Below are 21,278 nucleotides of genomic sequence, written 5' to 3'. Positions count from 1 at the left end.
GGTTGCGATCAACCAAGAATGCCCCATATCAGAAACTTGCAAAAATCATTAGGGTCACGCTGTCTGGACCCAAGATACCAAACGAACCTCATTGACCAAGAAACCCGACTGCTTGAGGTATTTCTTTATCTTCTCAACCCTCACTTTACCCTGAATGCCTGAGATAACCTGGTGTTGCAGCCAGCAAAGTTAGGTAGGTTCTCAGTGCCCTCTTTCTACAAACAACTTGGACCATGCCCTTCAAACCTGGTTATGACTAACAAAGCATGGTTCACCCCAGTACCCCCCTAAAGATCAGGCTTTTTTCTGGTTACTTATTCACGAGGAGACCTTAAATGTCGTCTGCCTTTAAAGAAGGGAGATTCATCTAGCAAACCGTTGTATCATGTGTAAAGGTGTGAAACTTGCCTGACCACCTGTTCCTGCTATGTGAGATAACCATCATCAAACAGTGGTCTCTCCTCCTAAACCGCTTTGACTTTGAGGGGGTTCATATTGGGGGTGTCAGACAAGTCTCACGCAGTTTACTGTTAGCTCACCCTCCCAGGGTCTGGTCTTCTCCTTTGCAGATCTGCATTTTGGCCCTGGTTTGGACCATTTGAAATGAGCATAACAAGAGGATATTACTGGTCTTCTCCTTTGGAGATCTGCATTTTGGCCCTGGTTTGGATCATTTGAAATGAGCATAACAAGAGGATATTTGAGGCTTGGGGATCCTATATAGAGGACCTGAAAGACAAACTAACGATCACTGTCAATAGATTCACTGGACTAAGAAAGGAGTTCACTTCCTTCTCCACTTCTGATTTCTTACCAAACTGGCAGCACATCTCAAGGTTCACCCCCATGGGCACCACTAGACCTATTTTTTTGGGTCCCTCGCAAACCAGGAAAAGTCAAACTTAATTTCAACAGATGTTCCTACATTGATCCAGGAAGCGCGGGAATAGATTGCGTAGTCAAGAACTGTGAAGCATCTGCCTTCTTTGTCTTTTTCAGGTCCAATTGGAAACACGAAAGCAATTGTTGCCGAGGCACAGGCACTACCAATGTGGCTAAGTTGTTTGAGCACCATGGGGTTCCTCCTTGGTCGTTTAGGGTGACTCATGGATGCCATCAATTGGGCCAAAAAGTTTTCTCCCTGTCCCTTGTCTTGGGAGCACGTTTTCAAGAAAGCAATGAAGCTAGTGGCTCCATGAGTATTTCTTTTTCACATTTGGGGACGTGCAAATGCCTTAGCAAACACCCTCACTAAGGAGGGTGCTGACGATCCAAAATTAGCCATCCTACGACGCCTGACCCTTTAAAGAGCAAAGCACTCATCCTGATTCTGGCTAGTCTTACATTTTGGGTGCTGTAGTAGCCTCCTGCCAAAAGGAGCTACTTGTCTCTCATCTCTCTCTTCCCTCCTTTCTTCCCCATTCTTCTCCACATGACTCTGAATTATTACAACCTTTTGTAGCTACCACAGCTTGTTGAGTACCATGCAGTTTTTTATCCAGGTTGCTCCCATATGCAGCAACCTTGGTTGACCGTAAATAGCTATGTTCTTGAAGTGCCAGATGAAAGAACAAATATCTATAATCTATGCTACTTGTAATGTTTGGGATGTCCTTATTCAACTTTATTGGACGGAGCATACTTCTTTAACCATCTTTTATACTATGAGGATACCTTTGTACACAATTATTTCTGAAATTTAAAATGGGAATAATCCTTCATGCCTATTGTTACTTTTGAGCTTTTTTATTTCCCTGGAATTATGGTGCAAACCATCACTGGTCATATTTTATTGACTTGTTAGCACTCGCAGATGAATTTTTTCATAAGATCAATTTTTAGTGTCGTTCATAATGCTTTCATGATGCATTTCTGAATGTACTTCGAACATTGATGACTCTCTGGGCTTCTTGGATGCTTTAATGCCATAGATGAACATTCACAGCATTCATCTGATGTTTTTCGCATGTGGTGATATTGGCATGGCTGTGTTTATATACTCATTATTAGTGAATTGGCATCTTATCTTTTCTTGTTCTTTTTTCTAGTGTTCTAAGTTTCCCCTATGTTCATTTTGCAGGGGAACTATTGAGGGTGACATTGCTATTATCAAAGCATCCAATATGCAGGTGCAGCAAAGACTCAAAGAGGCACACCTGATATTTGTTACATCCATGGATTTCTCCCAGGATTCCAGGTTTTCCTCGTCTTGTTCTCAAATAATATGCTGGTGCAGCGAAGACTCCAAAAGAGGCACACCTGATATTTGTTGCATCCATGGATTTCTCCCAGGATTCCAGGTTTTCCTCGTCTTGTTCTCAAATAATACATGTTTGCTTTGCATTGTTTCAGGGCTTTGGTTTCTGTTTCTGGTGATTCAAGTGCAAGGGTGACAGTGGTTGAAGCCCGGCAAAATAAGGGTTTGTTTTACCGTTTGTTCGTTCTTTTTTTCTCATGCTTTGTACTGCCATGGTTTCGATGGAGGTATCTGATTGTGCCTGATGTTTTTGCAGGTTGGTATATCCAGAGTATCATAATCATCCTCGTTATTCTTCTCGCAATCTATGTTTACTGCTTGAAAAACCCCCCTCTTCCTAGCCGAGATGGGTAAGAAGTTGCATCAGCACTGGAGAATGCTGTAATTTGTTACATTCTATTACTAGGGCCTTTCATTTCTTACATGTAATGGTTTACTTGGGTGTTCGATGGTGATACAAAGATGTTCCTTTTAGCATTTCTTTTTGTTTTACCCTTAATTTAGAAATATCAATTTTTTTTGTTAAGTGGTAGAAGGCATAATAGTGGCATGAGAGATAGAACGACAATTGTCTCCCTAAATGTCTTATTTGTTTGAATCATTTTGACATATTGGAGCTGCTCTGCAAACAAAAAGCTTGCATTATGTGGCTTCTAATATTATACTAGGGAATAGGAAGTAACAATGATGCCTTTATGGAGGTTGGATAACTGTATGTGTGTGCATGTATGTGTGCGAGTGCGTGAGAGGGAGTGTGTCTGAGAGAGAGAGAGAGAGAGAGAGTGAGTGAGGGCTTCTCGATGTGGATGGAATTTACATCTTTACTGAGTTTTCAATAATGAGAGTTCTCCGGAATGGCAATAGAGCAAGTTTGAAGGGGGTTCCAGGGCTTATTTTTTCTGTCATTACAGAATAAAGGAAAATTAGTTTTTTTCTTTTTATCACTTAACATGTTGGTGTGTTATACAAAAGTGGGGTTCCCGCATAAAGGGAAGAAGACACTAGTACAAAACCTCCGAAGACTTACAAAACCCATTCATTGGTCCATCCAAACTAGCCTTTAGAATATTATGCAATTTGACAGTGGGCAACCTTTTCAAACTCTGAAAATGTTGGTTCATGCAAGTTTGGGAGATAGCTCCAATCTCAGGGACAAGGAGTAGCCCTGCTTAATTTTATTGGAAAATGGTTTGATAGGGCTGCAGCCCTATCAAAACAAGTAAATCTTCACCTCGTAAATCATCAAAAATTGCAAGTCAAGCATTGTAAAACCTGTGCATCGATCATCTCGATTTGAGCATTGCGGTTGTGAAAAGATACTAGGATTTCAAGCTCTAAAAATAGTGTATATTGTAACAAATTATCTAGATTGCCCTTTTTTGTTAAAAAATAAGTGGCCATGGATTCACAAGATCCATACCAACTTTTTAGTTTCTAATTTTATTGTTGGTGTTGGAAATTGATTTTACAGCTATTATAAGAATTTCTGTCGCCGAAAGTTTTTCCCAGTGAGGATAAAGCTTAGGCATTATCGAACCTCATCTTATTATTATTGATAAATCATTGTTTGAATGTTCAGTGAGCACAAAAACAAAGAATAAACTTCCTCTCCTTATTTACCATCATGTACGTGCCACTAGTTACTTTCCACCCCGGAATTACTTTAGATTTAGATCAAGATAAGAAAGAGGATACCCCAAAAATTGGAAACCCATGCATATAATCTGAACGATATTGAGACTTAAGAGAGACCAATGTAGATAGACAGATAGTGTGTTTTGTGGTTGTATTTTTGCGTGGCGTTTTGCATGTCAATGATATCCGATATTAATGTATGGCACTTTAGAAACTTGCATATTTTTTCCTAGCATTTTTTCTTTAAAGTTAACTACAAAAATATGGTTAGTGTCACATATAAGCCATCCCCTCTTTTTAAAATGGTGTACGTATATATCGTATCCAAAAGGTCTGCTTTTTCTTGGCATTTTTGATATATATACCTATCAAACACGGACATGCATTCGTGTCTATATGACCTAATTATTAACTTAAGTTTTGCTCATGAATGATAAATTACTAAGTGAATACTAGGGGATTGACATTTGCTTCTTTTTTTTCACCATTTTTCAGCAATTTTATTTGATTCTCTTCTATCTTTTACCTATTTTTCTTTTAAAAAAACTCTTTTTGTCTTCAACTATTTATAAGATCTAAATCATTTTTTTTGGATATGTGGCATCTATCAGATGAAATAGATGATAGATTGAGTTTTCTTTTAAACTTTGAAATTGTTCAGTTTAATTTAAGTGTTCTTTAACTTTGCTTTTTGGTTTTTATTTTAATTTAGGAAAAATTTTACATTAGGTTGTAACCTCATTTGTAGAAATAAGGTTGCAGTAATATACACCATTCATTTTATTTGGATAGTGTAGATTCTTAAAAGACACACCATATATTGAGACTATATTAAAAGATGCGTTAAATTCACACCATCTATTTAAAATGGATGGTATTTTTACAAATAAGGTTGCTACCTTAAACAAACCGCACCCTTTAATTTATAGCCCCTACTAGATAAAATCTAAAAATTGATTTTAATTGTAAGTGATTTTTACTTTTTATTTGCCATTTTTTTATACCCCATATTTATCTTTTCCTCACTTTTTTTAATACCTGTGATCACCGATCTAACTCGCCAAGCTAGCCAATTTAATTCAAAACCAATGGGTGACTAGTTTGATTCAGAGGTCCCACTTCTCAAACCTTGCCTTATATATATAATTCTCAAAAAAAATACATGGACCCTTGTAGAACTGTCAACCTATTTACATATCATGTACGAATCACATTTAGTGTTTGAAATATCTATCTTCAAAATACAATTTTTATCATTTGGTTTTGGGTTGTACTCGTACTTCCAACCTGGATCACTTTTTCTAAAAGTAGCAGAAATAGATCTATGACAATGATTTTGTTCTTGTTTTTGTTTTACATAACTTATATATTGTTTAATCTCCTCTCTGATAGTTTCAAGGACATTTTTATAAGGGGCAACATCCCTTTTAATACCGGCAATATGTTTCTTAAACCGGTTTTTGCCTCCTTTTGTATATTTTTTATAAAAATTGCATCTAATGCAATTTTTGTCATTTGGATTCGGGTTGTATCCATATTTCCAACCTGGATCTGCAATCCGACTAACTCCAATAGGAGACATCTTAAAATAAATCAAGCAATCTAAAAAATAAACTTTTGCCCTTATTTTGATCGCTTGAACTTCAAAATTTGAGAAACACTTCGATCAAATGAAATGTAGTTTTTTGGATATTTATTTCTCTCTAAAATGGGTTCTTGTGGGTTTAGGTTTCAAATGAACCTAAAACACATCATTCTAACCTTTTATATCTTTAAAAAAGACCCAAAAAAAAAAAAAAAAAATCCGCCTCTGGGCGGGGCGCAAGCCTTGGGGGGCCTCCCAGGGCTAGGCGCTGGGCAGCCAACTAGAGACCACCACCAAGTTTGACCTCCTAGACCTGAGCGACGCGCCTAGGCCTTTTGGACCGCCTAGGCGCTGGGCGGTCCTTTTTTTTTTTTAACATTGATCAAGAGAGCAAAAGAAATGAGAGGTTTCTCATTTTGTCATTCCCACAAAATCAATCCAAGAGATATAAGGACTAAAACAAAATCTATCAAAATTCCGAATTCACAATAAGATTAGAATATGAGGTAACTAAGAAACTATAATAAACCTGGAGTAACATGTAATGAGATACTATTGACATAGATGAGAGAGAAAAGTATTTTAGGGGTATCTATAGTCAATATGGAACTACAAAACCAGGTTATATCAAATATGTTAATTAACTATTCATAGTACACTTAGTCATTGGTCATCAGGTCAAGTTATTTTCTGCTTCCAAGGCCCCCAAACAGATCTTGAGGAAGTTGGTATCAAAATCTAAAAACATGATAACTATCCACAACATTTCCGAAATTCATGGAATTTTGGTGTTTTTAATAAGACTAAGGATATGCTAAAATCCTCCACCATTAGTTCAGGCAATTTTTCAGACATCTTTTTTCGCTATAAGTTTTTTTTCTAATCTTTGAAAATGGAAGAAAAGCATCATGCGAATGGTGATCAATTAATAATTGATCAATGACGAAGTTGAAACCATGAGTGTCCCCTTTTACAAAAATTTCAAGAAACAAAAGAGGAACCCATGAAAAAGATAGAACTCATACAAGGTTGACACTTAACCATCTTCTTTCTTTTCTCTCCCCTCCCTCTCTTATTGCTTTTTTTTCTTAAGTACGAAGTTGTAAATTGTAAAATATATAGCAACCTGGGGTTTTTAGAAAGTTTGCAGGTCATAAAAATTGGAGATCCACATATCATTGTTTATGAACCTGAAAATGTGCTGGTAAAATTCGTTCTCAAAGTAGAAGAGAGTCTATTCCGAGTTGGTGAATCGTGGTTCTAGTTACTCATAAAACCATGACTTTTGGGCGTAGTTATCTGGATCCCAATAATAGGGATGTAGTTTCCCTATTTCCTAGATCAAGATCCCTACATCAAGGAAATACATGGCATTGATGTCCAGTGTCTTGGAGCACGAGATCGAGCTTCCGAGGCAGGAATGACTCCCTCCTTAGAAGATCCAATAACTATGGGCTGGATAAGGCAAGTCTATACAGCGCAAGTTGTCCACCTTACTCATGGGCAGAATAGAGATCACGATCAAGGTATTTTAGTTCTTTGTCCCTAAGAAGGGGTGGAGAGGTTTGGGTGGGGCTATATGAAACTAGAACCTTTTTTTTTTTTTCAATTCATTAATTCAAATTCATATAATTTATTTTTTAGATTTTCGATATACTTTTAAATTTTTTTGCAACCAATTATAATTTGAATTCCTCTATTATTCCTATTTTCACATATTTTTGGATTTTCTGACCTTTTTCAAGCCAATAGCATCAAAATTTTCCATATTTCACGTTTTATATACTCCCTTGTTTTTTCTACTTTTTTGGATTTTTACTAATTTTTGTTTTAAGGTTTCTTCCTTTTTTTGGGAATTCGAGGGCTTCGAGCTAGACTCGAGTGAGTCGCCTTGGAATCGTGGGACTCATTCGCGTTGGCAAAGGATCAAGTATCTTTTCATAGCCATGTTTTAAAATATTGATGCTTATCCATCAAAAAAAGGAAGATTTTCACATATTTTTGGATTTTTTGACCGTTTTCAAATCAATAGCATCACAATTTTCCATATTTCATGTTTTATATACTCCCTTTTTTCTTTTCTTTTCTTTTTTTGTATTTTTACTAGTTTTGTTTTAAGGTTTCTTCCTTTTCTTGGGAATTCGAGGGCTTCGAGCTAGACTCGAGTGACTCGCCTTAGACACGTGGGAGTCATCCGGGTCGGCAAAGGCTCAAGTATCTTTTCATAGCCATGTTTTAAAATATTGATGCCTATCCATTAAAAAAGAAGCAATAATTGAATATTAATAAAGAAAAAGGCAACAACGTTTCAAATTCCTATACTCTTATCAAAATTCATCTCTTTGGTAAGAATAATAAGCATATTAAAGCCCCATCTATATTTTCAGGTCTTATTTTTCTCACTGCTTTTTCTGCTTTGTAAAAAAAGTTACTTTTGAAATTAACATAACAAACTAAATGCATTTTAGGATTCACTGCAATAAAATAAATATAGCTGACACCTTAAGGTGGAAAGATAAATGTCGACCTTGAGATGTCCACTCTATGGATTGCCATAGGTTGTGAGATCAATGAAAAATTTGCCTACCCCTTCCACTACACTTTTGCAGCATTCTACAATATTATTTTAAAAAACGGTCGGCCTAGGTGCTAGCCTAGGCGTTTTTTAACAAAAAACCCGCATGCCTCATGAAAAGACACCCGAAACGGATGTTTTTACCTGGACGGGTGCCCAACGCCTAGGTCTAGGTGGGCGCCCAGTGAAGTCAGGCAGAAATTACTTTTTAAATTGGCCCAAAAGGGCAGAATGGATCATTTTGACCCCCAAGTTTGTATACAAAAGTTATCGGGTCTATTTTTGAACCCCCAAAGTAAAACGTATGTTGCGAAATGGAATAAATTAAAAAATTTGACACAAATATGTGCATATATGTACATTAGGATAGCAAATATTTTTAAAAATGCTATGATTTTCCACTATAGGGCTAAAAATGAATGATTTCCCACTACAGGGCGCCTGCCTAGGCACTGGGCGTTGGGCACCAGGCTGGCCGCCTAGGGGCCGCCTAACATTTCTTGATACCTTGACAGTATATAGGGGCACAAAGTAACCCTTGTGAAAGGATGAAGAAAATGGTGTCTTCTCCACTTTCTCACTAAGAAAGAACATTGGATTTGCAAAAGCAACAAAATTTTTTGGCCCAACAAGGTTTTCATATATTTAGAGAGAGTTTTTTTGGCCCAACAAGGGTTTCATACATTTAGAGAGAAAGAAGGAAAAGGCAAAGGAGATCACAATTATGTTTAGCAACTGAAGAAATCTAGACTTGCTGATTTTATTAGGGTTTTTAATTAATATGTCATGGATGTAGAGCAAGAATAATAAAATTAATAACCAGAATTCAGAAACACATAAAAAATTATTGAAGAATTATCAAAGTACAAGAGTATCTTGATACTTGGAAAAGTAAGAACATTTGTGGAGGAACTCGCTGAGGTCATTCTCTGAGATGAATTACAAGAAAGTTATGATCATGTTTTACTAACAAAAAAATTTATTGTTAAAGAAATTTTTGAACATCTTACTAAATCTCTAGGGCGGCCCCCAATAGAAGACGTAAGAGAATTCAAGAAGAAGAAAGTAAGAAGCAATTGGAACTACCGATCGAGACAAGAAAATGATAAAACAAAAAAGGAGACAGCTCCAATCCTATTGAACTTCCAACTGAAATTTCTAAAGAACTAAACAAAAAGGCACGAGAAGAGTTCCTTGTAGAAATCTAGTGACATTTTCAAAATGAAATGTATTATCAAAGAAAAAGAGTTATTTGGAGAGAAGGGCTTCTAAAGCTACATCTCCATCAAGGAGAAATGAGGAATTATTAATGACGATAGGGTTAATTCTTAGCTTCTATACTGAAGATAGCAAAAAAAGAATCCCCAATATGCTATCAAGTTTCCTTAAAAATTACCAAAGCCACTCTTTGTGACCTGTAATGGCACATTGCCAGAAATTTACCAAGGAATGTTATATCACGTATTCATTATTAACCATGGAGAAAGAAGAGTGCTCTAGCTTCCAAACTCTTGAGGCCTATTCTATAGAATAATATTTGAAAAGCCAGGGCAAAAGGAATCTTCAATATCAATAAAACATAAGAGCATTTTGATAATGACTGGAAAATTTTCCATCAAAAGAGAATAGCAATAATTATACCTAAGAGAGGATTAATTTAATTCCAAAATAATGGGATAACATGCTCGAAAGTTCAGTAGTATATCTTAATACTATTGAAATGGCTCAAGTGAAAGGAAATCGCGAAACTAGAAAACTTCTCAATCAAGAAATGAAAGGACAAAGAATAACTGGAGGAGAGATGATGATGGAGAATATTTTTATGAAAGCCTAGATGACGTAGGATTGTCCAATCTTGACAACATGATGGAAGACCAAAAAGAAAGATGTTATACGAAAAGAGACGTCGGTGGTAAAAGAAAGATATTTTACTAAAAGCAATGTTGGTGCAATGATGATATTGTACGAAGCCCACTGTATGCTTTCTTTCTACTCCAAGCAACAATCAAACTTGCTTTGCTTCCAAGCTAAATAACTGGTGTGAGTGGAGGAGGTCTATATAAAGGATGATAGAAATAAATTGAAAGCAATGGAAGTTAAAGTGTGAGTCTAAAAGAGTTTTGTAAAATAGTTCTGCGTCTGTAAGTCTTAGCTTAAGTTATCCATCTGTAAGCAAAAAAATATGAATGAGATCTATATATGACTTACTTATATACCAATAAGCTTTCTTGTGAGTATTTCTATTATACGTTGCTTGCCTAAACCTTGTATAAGGCCTTTTCCATTGGGATTTTGTAGCCATTAACAGCCTTATGAGAGCTGGTATATAAACATTTTACGTAGTGGAACATAAGCTCTGTGGGAGTGTGGTCGTTAGTGGACCATACTAGGCAAATGCTATTTATCGATACTTAGACTTGGTTTGACCTCCTAGGTAAGTTGAGTTGGAAAACCCATGTTAACTGGGGATGTAATTAAACCAATGAGGGCTTGATGGGTCATCCCTTGATAAGGTCGGAGTTGTCCAGATGAGTGAGCCGAGGGACTATGTGACCCTTATGTGTGATGATTGCCCTTTAAAGACGAGGGCCAAAGCCTCATCACTGAAACATCACGCGGCATGTACACAAGATAGCCGTATTGGAAAAGCGAACCACCTTCCAGGGTGAAGCGTGTACATGTGTGAGAGATTACCCCTATGTATCATAGAATTGTGATCGCATCAGGTCTAGTTGACCTTGGTTGATCTCTAGGTGAGAGCCTGTAGTCCATGGACTGGGATTATGTCCCCTTGCCTATTGGCTGACTTTGGTGGCATAATCATGAATCCCTGCAGTGGTATGTGGATCATGGGAACTATTGGATTATTCTGAGAATGCAAGTGTGGATTACAGTCCAAAGTAGAAGGTGAGTGCTCCAGCGATTTTATAATTCCTAGACCTATATAGTCTGATTCCCATCAAAATTATTTAGTTTTATTATTTTGATGATATATGATTTTTAGATTGATTATTTGAATTTTGTGAATCTCTGGATATTTTATTTTTACAATTGGATTTATAAATCCAGAGATATTCAATTTTTAGTATTTTAATATTCAAAGGAAAATAAAATTTATTTCCAATTAACTAAAACTCATTTTTATTCATTTTATAAATCAATAAACTCATGGGGGCCCACAAAGAGCTATGGGCCCACCATATTATAACACATGGGAGAATTGAGTGGGGCCCACATAAGGCCACCTAGGGTGGCACGCCCTACTCAAGGAAACTTTGGTTACTAAATTTTGTTAAAGCTATCTAGGCTTGGTAATCAAGTTAATGTGATTTAGAAAGTTTTGTGATTTGAAGTTTTGACTATTCAAAGATGGAATGAATAAGAGAGATTATTCGTAAAATAGGAAAATATGATATTATTTCTATATTGCAATATTTGATGAGATTAGGTTTAGGAAGCTGGAGAATAAAGTTCTAGCACAATCCTTTAAATCATGATGGTTGATCCAAGGATTGGATGACTCAAATCTCTCACCCCACAAGTTTCCTATGATCAATGGTCTGGATCAAATCGGCATAAAGATGGTTAACTCTAAGGAAACCCTAGCCCATGAAAAATCTACAAATAGGGGCCCTTCTCCCCATATTTTCTACACACCTCTGTCTTCTCTCTCTACTCTCTCCCTATATAAGAGCACACCCCACCTAGGGTTTCTCTCTGTCCTCTCTCATCTTGAGTTCTCTTTCTCTCTCTCATCTCCCTTAGTTAATAGTAAGAGAAAGAGGACACGCCCCTACTAGACTATCAAGATGGGGGGCATGCCCCACTCATGAGACAAGGTATTGAGGGCTTCAGTTATGTTGTTCCATGCTCTCTTATTAGTAGGGTTTGGCCTTAAGCTTCCCCATACTTTGTAGATCCTTAGCTTATGTTGTTTCATGCGCTCTTGTTGGTAGGATTTGGCCTTAAGCTTTCCCATACTTGGTAGATCCGAGAAAGACTATTGATCCCACGCGCCATTGGAGGAGGAGACCCGTTATTGGCCATACTAATTCTGGTTGCGGTAATCTCCAGGATCTTTTACTTTGTGCCTCATAGTATCTTCTTTTTTGTGCTTTTCTTATTCCCATAGCATTGTGTTACTTTTTGTTTATTCAATAAAGGGAGGTGTAATTAGTGGTAGCAAGAGCAATCCACTTTTATTTATTAATTATTTCAAGTGAGTTTTATTGTATTTAGACCATTGTAAATGTTCTAGTTGATGACAAAAAAAAAAAAACTAAAACTATATACATCCTATATACACCGTGTTAAATCACGTTGTCCAACTTTCAGTTTCGTATTTACATATTAAAAAATATTCTCTGTAAATCTCAAAACACTCGAGAGTCTGCCATTAAAACATCTTGTTTTTCCAAAACAAAGGAAGTGAGAGGCATTTGTTGGTAACTGCTAGTCGGTAGTAAGAAGGTTCGTTTTTAGGTGGAAACACAGCAGGCGAAGCATATTGGACATAAACTCAAGGAAGAACTTTTTTATTTTTTATTATCTAGTACTGGTAGTTAGCTCGTTTTTCTCTTTTATTTTTACAGATGGATAACTCCAATGTTTTAAAAAACGGCCCGCTTGGCCCTTAGGAGGTCTGGACCAAAAATCCGAGCACTAGACCCAGGAGTAAGTACACGGGTGGATGTACCTGGGAGGGTGCCCAAGCGGGCTAGACGGGAGCGCCTAAGGCCGTAAAGCGTCTTTCGTTTTTTAAATCGCCCAAAAGGGAAAAGGGGTTCATTTTGACCCTCAAAGTTGTATAAAAACATTATGGGGTTTATTTTTAACCCTCAAAGTGGGGAAAAAAAAAAAAAAACAATCTATATATGAAAACCCCCAAAGTGAAAAACCTATGGAGCGCCCGAGGTTCTGGGCGCTCGACACCTAGGTGGGCACCAGGCAAGCCATCTAGCGACTAGCGTTTTTTGAAACCTTGGATAACTCAGACTAGGACTTACAGATGCAAAACTATTTACATGACTCTCTTAGACTCACACTCTGAATTCCAATGCCTTCAATTGATTCTTATCATCCTCTATATAAACCTAATTTACCAACACTAGTTACTTAGCTTGGAAGCAAAGCAGGTTTGATTATTTCTTGGAGTAGAAAGAAATCATATAATGTGCTTCGTACAACAACATCATTGCACCGACATTACTTTTTGTAAAGTATCTTTCTTTTTTCAAGGAAGTCTCTTTTCCTACAACATCTTCCTTTTCAATCTTTCATCATTTTGTCTAGATTGGACAATCCCACATCATCTAGGCTTTCATAAAAATATTCTCCATCACCATCTCTTCATCTAGTTATTCTTCATCCTTTCATTTCTTGATTGAGAAGTTTCATGGTTTCAGGGACTTCCTTTTGCTTGAGCTATTTCAATAGTATTAAGATATACTACTAAACTTTCGAGCATATTATCCCATTATTTTATTCTCTCTTGATGGTAAATTTTCTCGTCATTGTCAAAATGTTCTTCTATTATTTTATAGATATTAGAACATCCTTCTGGCCTAGCTTTTGAAATACTCTTTTCTCTATAGAATTGGCCTCGAGAGTTTGGAAACGCAAGCATTCTTATTTCTCCATGGTTAATAATGACTACATGATGAGCTGCGTAATACATTTCTTGATAAATTTTTGGCGATGTGTTATTGCAGGACACAAAGAGCGGCGTTAGTAAAAGTTTAAGGAAACTTGATAGCATATTGGGGATTCTTTTTTTTTTATCTTGGGTATGAAAGCTAATAATTAACCTTGTCGTGATTAATAATTCCTCGTCTTCTCTTTGATAGAGATGTAGCATAGTTATCGGAATCTCTCTACTAACTCGCATTTCCAGTTCCGAAATCCGATTCGCGTTTCCGTTGAGGAATCTCCACGGAAACCATTTTTCGAAACCAAGGAAACTCGATTCCTTAATTTCAAAATCTCGATTCGACACATCTTTAGAAACCTCTTTTTCGGAACCAAAGAAACTCTATTCCTTAATTTCGGAATATCGATTCAAGACCATTTATCGGAACCAAGGAAACTCAATTCCTTAATTTCGGAATCTCGATCCACATCCTTGAAAACTTGAACCCATTAATTGTTGGTAGACATTCCCAAATATATCGAATCGAGATTCTAGCGAGGATTAAATCAAGATTCTATGTCAGTTGGAGTAGAAATCTTCCTTCGAATGCTTCTAGTTGTTGCAAGGTTTCATTATTTACTTGTACCACCTTGGATGACCTTTACTTTAAATTTAAATTATAATTGGTAAATACAACATATATAATTAAAAGTAAAACTATGGCATGGACACAATCCTTTTTTTCTTTATAATAATGAAGTCAAAATCATAATTTAGGAATACTTCTTTTGTATATAATGACCATAAGTTCAATAGTCAACACAATCACTTTAAAATTCGAGAAACCTTCCAATAAGAGACATCCAATATAGGTTCTAAAGTTGACGAGGCTGAAGACGTGCTTATGGCTTCATTCTCCACAAAAATGAAATATTGATTCTTGGTAGGGGTTGTCAAACACATTCCATAGTCCATATTGTTGTAAATCTTGATCTCAAACTGGCATGGATCTATGATTTATATACTTTAAAAACTTAATTCCAAATATGTTAAAATCACAATTCGAAACAACAATATATTTATATTCCACACATGTCAAAAACTCGATTCTATTGATGTCGGAAACTCGAGTCCGCATATTAAAGAATCTTGACTCCTGGAGTGTTGACACTAGGGGGATGGGAATCTCGATTCCAAGGACGGAATCTCGATTTCATAGGTGGATGAAACTTGGATCTATTTCGGTCCAAACACGTTTCTCAAAAAGTAGGAATCTCGTTCCTAGCGATTCTTATTGTATGGACAACGATTCCTAAGACTGGAATCATCTAGCCGTCCGCCATTCCGGTTCCTAAAACGATTTGGGCTCCCAAGGGTCTCCAACAACTATGAGATGTAGCCTTGGAGGCCCTTCTCTCCAAATAAGTATTTTTCCTTAATAATACATTTCATTTTGAAAATGTTTCATGATTTTTAAAAGGAATTCTTCTTGTGCCTTTTTGCTTATTTCTTTAAAAATTCCAGCTGGAAGTTTAATAGGATTAAAGCTTTCTTGAGTAAAAAATTGGACAACATATATGTGTGTGTATGTATAAATATTAGCTTGCCCACCCAAAAGGAAGATTCTCTATCGTTCACGAAGCTCAATTGAAGGGAGTGAACTAAAGCAATAGAGGTAGATGTTTAGGCCATCTCTAACCCAAAAACTGAACCACCAAAAGTAAACAAGCAAGAGGGTCATTAATCAAGGGTAACTTCTAACGTTACAATGATTAAAACATTAAAATACACAAATCTTGGACATATTATAACCTAACAACTTCACATTTTTCAACAAAATACCAACTGCATGTGACATATGTTGCAATAGAAATGAAAAAGTAGAAACTTCAAAGTCCATTGGCCTCTATTCCAAGTTATTTTCTTATCAAAGGGTTGTAAATTTGGAAATTTGTTACATATGCAAGTCAACTAACGTTGAAAACATATATAACTTATCCAATTAAAAGTGAAATTTTCGATGACACAGAGATACACTTGATGTAAAGGGACTAAAGGAGTTTGCCTGGTACATCAATGGCTGATGCATGATATTTTCGAAACTCCTCTTTCCCTTTGCTGATCGGCTACTGTACCGATGGCCACTCCAAAGTTAGAACCACGGGGATAGCCACCAATGAAAGCCTCAGGAAAAACAACCTGCTGTGCCCCATAAGTGGCAGCATCTCCAATTAATCTCTCCGCTTTATCTACAAAAGCCAAAAGAAAACCAAATCATGTCATTTGGCAGTTAAAGAAAAAGATAAAGCAGACAAAGAAAATGCAAAGGTGAATAGCTTAGTGTATATACTTGCTAAAGGAATCAATGATCAAAAAAATTTGAACCTTAATCACAAATTCATGTATCGCACAATTTTGGAATTTAGACACACAAAAATTGAAAAATATAAAAAATTAAAAATTAAAATAAAATTAAAATTAAAAAGAGTCACAAAATGGAAGACCATATTCCAAATTTCACAGAGAAAACATCAAATGAAATGCCCATTACCCTTCCAAACCTATCAACCAGCGAATGTGACAAATAATTAATATGCTAACCAGCAAAAAGGGGAATGGTGAAGGCCTGTAGTAGGATAGACTTGAAAAACAAAAGAACAGATTAATGAAGAAACACAAGATAGTGCAAAGCCATATGCAAATGAAAAATCACATTCTCAACCAAGCTCAAGGTAACATCATCCCCAATTAGAAAATAAATAAATAAATAAATAAAATTACGCTTAGAAAACTAAAATCAGAACACAGTAAGTGAAACCACAACTATCCAAAATAAGTTACCCGCAACAATAAACAAACGTATAGCAAACAATCAAAGAAAGAGAGTAAAGAATAATAGGAATATGTACCAGTGTAGCAGGAGTGTCATAGAAGACAGTGGCAGCTTGGACGACAGTGGCAGGCACTGACTATAGGAACCCATATCCACCTCAGCTACCACAGGATCAGCAGCAGGCACCAACGCCATTCTCAAATTTAAAGAGAGGGGGAGAGAGAGTGAAGATTAAGTGGGGTGAGAGAGAATCCCAAATTTAGAGAGAGAGAGAGAGCTAAAAATTAAGAGGGATAAGAGAAGCAGCGGCAATAGTTGATCTATCAGTTTGCAATAATGCTCGAATGCAGAAAGAAGACATTAGTCAGAGACGAGATAGTGGGGAGCAGGGACCAGTGACCTAAGAGATTAGGAGAGAGAGTGATTGAGTGAGGTGAGGCAGTTAAACAACCAATTTGCAACAATGCTCAGATGGGGAGAAAAGGAAAAAGTGATGAGCAGGAGATGAGAGATAAAAGGGAGGAAACCAACGTTATTAGGGGAGAGCGGGAGAGAGAGAGAGACTTGGAGAAAGATAATGAGGACGATGAGAGAGAAGAAGCTCAATTGCCACAAAGGTTCAAACAGGAAAGGCAAGGAGAAGAAGAGGCGATGAAAGAGAAAGGGTACAATAGACCAGTAACACACTGGAAGTTAGGGAGAGAACGAGAGTAGGAGATCATTTTCCATACTTTTCTTGAGGTGTTCTCTGAGGAGGTCGGATCGAGCTTTGATGCGGGCTTATTCGGGGCCCATGTTGCGGTAAGAGAGGTGGACACCGACCATGAAAAGGGAGAGCCCAAAGAGCAAGAGACCCGCGGTCCTGGCTTTCTCCCAGGGGGTCGTCGAAAAACCCACCATCGCTACTAAAATGCCATCACTGGGACAAGAATTAGGACCAGGGCGAAGCTTGTTGCCACCACAAAAAATGAAGAATTATAAGGAGGTTTATTTTGGTAAAATATCTGGATGACTTTTGTTTTTAGGTTTCATTTTCGAATAGACTTAAAGGTTTTAAAATATATCTTGGATCATAAAAATTGTAGATTTTATTTTTTCTAACCCCGTGAATTAATTTAAACCTACTTTTTTAGGCCAAACAAATTTAAAAAAACATGCATTTTTCTAAAAACCATCCTCCCAAACTTCTAGAGAGAGAAGAGCATCATGGAGGTGACAATTTACCAGAAAGAGAGAGAGGTGTTTGGAGAAACATAGGAGAAGATAAAGAGTGAGAGACACAAGAAGAGAGAAGTTTGGGATATATAAATGAAGAGATAAATGATTGGGTTTAAAAAAAAGATGTCTTTTTTACATTTGTTTAGGTTAAAAAATAGGTTTAAAGTAGTTAAAGGTTAAAAGATATTTTTTGAAACATTGTGTTTACTAAGAAATGAAATTTACGAATAAAAGGTCAGGAGATATTTTCTCTTTATTTTTTTGCAAATGTTACTAGAGGACCATCTGACCCGTCGTTTTTATTTTTCCAATTCTATCCCTAGTCTATGTTCCTAGTATGTGATCGGTCTTTATTTTATTTTTTTTGAAATATAGGGATATGACCAGTATTCACAAAACTGGTTGTTCTAACCGCTAACCATCCGGTTAGATCAGAACCGGCCATTGGCGATCAACCGGTATTTTAAACTTTAAATGTAATACTACTTCAAATACATATTAAATAATATTAGAATGGTTTATTGGTCAGTTATTATATATTATTAGGTAAAGCAATACAAATAAAAGAATAAAAGAGCTAAATAATTGAACTACATACAAATAGAATAATGAATAGAGTAACAAGATTGAAATATATGTTAAAGAAAACTTACATAACAAGATGGAAATATATATTAAAGAAAACTTACATAGCACTAAATGGAAGCAAGCACACAAGTGGTACAATTATTGAAGAGGGAAGCTGGATGGCTTGATAGATTGATACACCACCAGATATACAAAGGGAGATATTACAAAAGAGGAGAGAAAAAACTCAGAGAGAAACTAAGAGCACTCAAGAACAAGTATTCCAACATTCTGACGTAAGAAGCTAAAACTTGAGGTGCCTCCAACATGAGAGGTGGCGTCCTTATATAGATAAGGATAGTTGGCGGACTTAACACCTTTTTAAGTCCGCACAGTGGTGTCGGTGGACTTAACAGCCTTTTAAGTCCGCACAGTGGTGTCGGTGGACTTAACACCCTTTTAAGTCCATACAGTGATGTTGGTGGACTTGAAATTGTTTGAAGTCCGCGTAGTATTTTCCAAACAGGCAAAGGTGCTACAGTGTTCGTATATGCTACAATGATTTGCTACGGTGACCACTGCTATAGTGACCTCTGCTACAGTACTGCTACAATGTTTTTCTTTTGAAAATTTGGATTTCTTCTTCTTTTTTTGATATTTTTGTCGGGACACGTGTCCTGGATGAAGTGGAGTCGGGCCGTCCCATATTTCATCAGTATTTTAACTGTGTTGTGAAGCGAAAGGTTCAGAGTATTCTGGATCAAATCCTTCTTCATTCTGATTCCCCTCATCCTGCTCTTCATTGTCGGGCTGGGAGGAAGACATTTTGTTTTCCTCTTCTTTTAAAGCCATCAAGAGTCTTCTTTTAAGCTTGGTTTTTTAAATTTTTTTTATATCTATTTGATTGAAATAATCCATCAATTTATCGGTTTTGCTAGTGATAGCGATATGAACAAAGGCCAGCTTTTTCAGGATAATTTTTCTTGGCTTAAGATGTGTGTGGGTGAAATTATCCCACCATTTAACATAAATCTGTCTTTCTAGACTTGGGATATAATCCCACCTATCAACATCATTTTCGGTTAAAGTGTATTCCCATCACATTATCCAAGGGGATTTCATATAAAACCCAGAAATATGATTCCAGGTTTCTTTCACTTGAATCCATGTTGAAATCAGCAAATCTTTGTTTGGATTCTTTAATTAATCCAAGAAAGACATTGGAAATAGGTTCCCATTTATAGAACCAGTTTGGTAAATCTCTTAGGCATTTTATCCTGAATTGTAAAAACCAGTTGTGTGAATTTGCTTATTTTAGTAAGAGAATATTAAATCCCATGCTTTAATATAGTTATAATAATTATATGATTTAATGATGGTATTTTATGCTTTAAAATACCCTGGCTTTAACAGTCAAAGCCCCATTCTCTGTATAACATGACATCCAGGATTTGAAACTTGGAATATGCAAATTGTTGTCCATTATTACTATAGTAATGGACGCTATTAACAGATCATGTTTCCATTAAAACAACTTCATAATATTCAAGGGTTTTAAACTCCATTGGAAGGACGAATATGATCTTTAAGGTATACAGCTGCAATATCAACCGGATGACTATTTTTATGTTCATTTTCCATTACTATTAACGGAATTATTATTGTGGATATATGAGGGGTTCTTTCTTTAGATTTAGGATTTTGAATCCTTATGGGTTGAGGAGATATTTCAATCTCTTTTCTTTATGCTTGTAATAAAGCTTTGGATGATTGCGACTGTGTTGCCAAGCTTATACTTGGGCCTAGGATTATTTCCATTAGTTGCTTGCCTTTCCTTCCCGCCTTGCAAAAATTCTCAAGTAAAAAAGTCAGCGAGAGATTTGGAATTGCCATTAATATGTTCAATGGAAAAATCGAAAACTAAAAGAATTGCTTGCCAGCCAGCAAATATTTGCTTTGAGACTAAATTTTTACATCTTTTTCAAAAATTTCTTTAACAGATTTACAATCTGTTAGAATCAAGAATTTTTTATTGAACATGTCACTTTGAAACTTAGTGACACAGTGAACAATGGCCAAAACTACTTTTTTAACAGTAGAATATTTCTGCTGAGTAAGATTCCAAACTTTAGAAGTATATCGAACCAATTGTTCTTTATCATAAAATTTTTATTTTAAAATTCCCCCTAAACCAATTTCGTAAGCATCAATTTCAATTATTTTGAAGGAGCTAGGATTTGAAAGGGCCAAGCAAGGTAATTCCTTGGCTTTTCGTTTAAATTTTCAAACAGTTTTTGTATGTTCATTTGTCCATTCAAGAGGATGCTTTTTAAGCCATTGGAAAAGAGGTTTTGCATCTAAGGCAATGTCCTTATAAACTCAGAGATGTAATTTAAACATCTAAGAAACCTTTGCAATTCTTTTTTGTCTTTTAAAATATCAGGAAATTTATCAGCAAATTGAATTACCCTATCAATAGGAATAATTCCACCATAATGAATATTATGGCCAAGAAATCTTATTTTAGTTTGAAATAGGGCCATTTTTTTTAGCAGATAAGACTAAGCCAGCATTTTTAACTGCTTTTCTTCCAGTGTTGGTCAATAGAACTGGAGAAGATCAACACGTCATCAATATAAATAATCATGAATTTTGTATAGGGGTTAAAGATGTCATTCATTATGTTTTGAAACTTTGAAGGAACATTTTTTAAACCAAAAGGCATTACATTCCACTCGTAATGCCCGAAAGGAACATTGAAAGTGGTTATGTATTTATCCTTTTCAGCAATTTGAATTTGCCAGTAACCAGATTTTAAATCAAAATTTGAAAATACACAGGCTTCAATTAACTTGTCAAGAAGATCTTTTTTATTTGGGATAGAATATCTAATCCATTGTAAGACTTTATTTAGAGGCCTGTAATTTATAACAAGTCTTGGAGCACCCCTTTCAAGCTCAGAGGCATTATCGACAAAAA

At 36.1% G+C, this 21,278-nt stretch overlaps 1 protein-coding gene and 1 long non-coding RNA gene across 3 annotated transcripts in view; one reads left to right on the top strand and one right to left on the bottom strand.

The window, feature by feature from the left end:
* The window catches only part of LOC18436373 (SEC12-like protein 2), a 35,157-nt gene extending 32,265 nt beyond the window's left edge, over nt 1-2,892 (top strand). The window contains exons 8-10 of one of the 2 annotated variants that reach the window (XM_006846394.4): nt 2,081-2,197; nt 2,353-2,420; nt 2,514-2,892. In XM_006846394.4, coding sequence (XP_006846457.1) covers nt 2,081-2,197; nt 2,353-2,420; nt 2,514-2,611 — 283 coding nt within the window. In that variant the 3' untranslated portion in view covers nt 2,612-2,892. Of the gene's footprint in view, nt 1-2,080; nt 2,301-2,352; nt 2,421-2,513 lie in introns of both variants that reach the window. The other variant, XM_088846726.1, reaches the window with a different exon arrangement.
* Nucleotides 2,893-15,402: 12,510 nt separating this feature from the next.
* On the bottom strand, nt 15,403-16,847 carry LOC18436372 (uncharacterized). Its single transcript, XR_966730.3, has 2 exons — nt 16,591-16,847; nt 15,403-15,930 (listed from the first exon to the last, which is right to left on the bottom strand). It is a non-coding gene; the product is annotated as an uncharacterized LOC18436372 (long non-coding RNA).
* Nucleotides 16,848-21,278: the final 4,431 nt, after the last annotated feature.

This window comes from Amborella trichopoda, chromosome 9, assembly GCF_054954075.1.
Source record: "Amborella trichopoda isolate Santa Cruz 75 chromosome 9, AtrichopodaSantaCruz75HAP2 v2.0, whole genome shotgun sequence".
NCBI classification, from domain to species: domain Eukaryota; kingdom Viridiplantae; phylum Streptophyta; class Magnoliopsida; order Amborellales; family Amborellaceae; genus Amborella; species Amborella trichopoda.
Note: the sequence above shows the minus strand (reverse complement) of the source record. Positions and strands in the feature narration are given on the sequence as shown.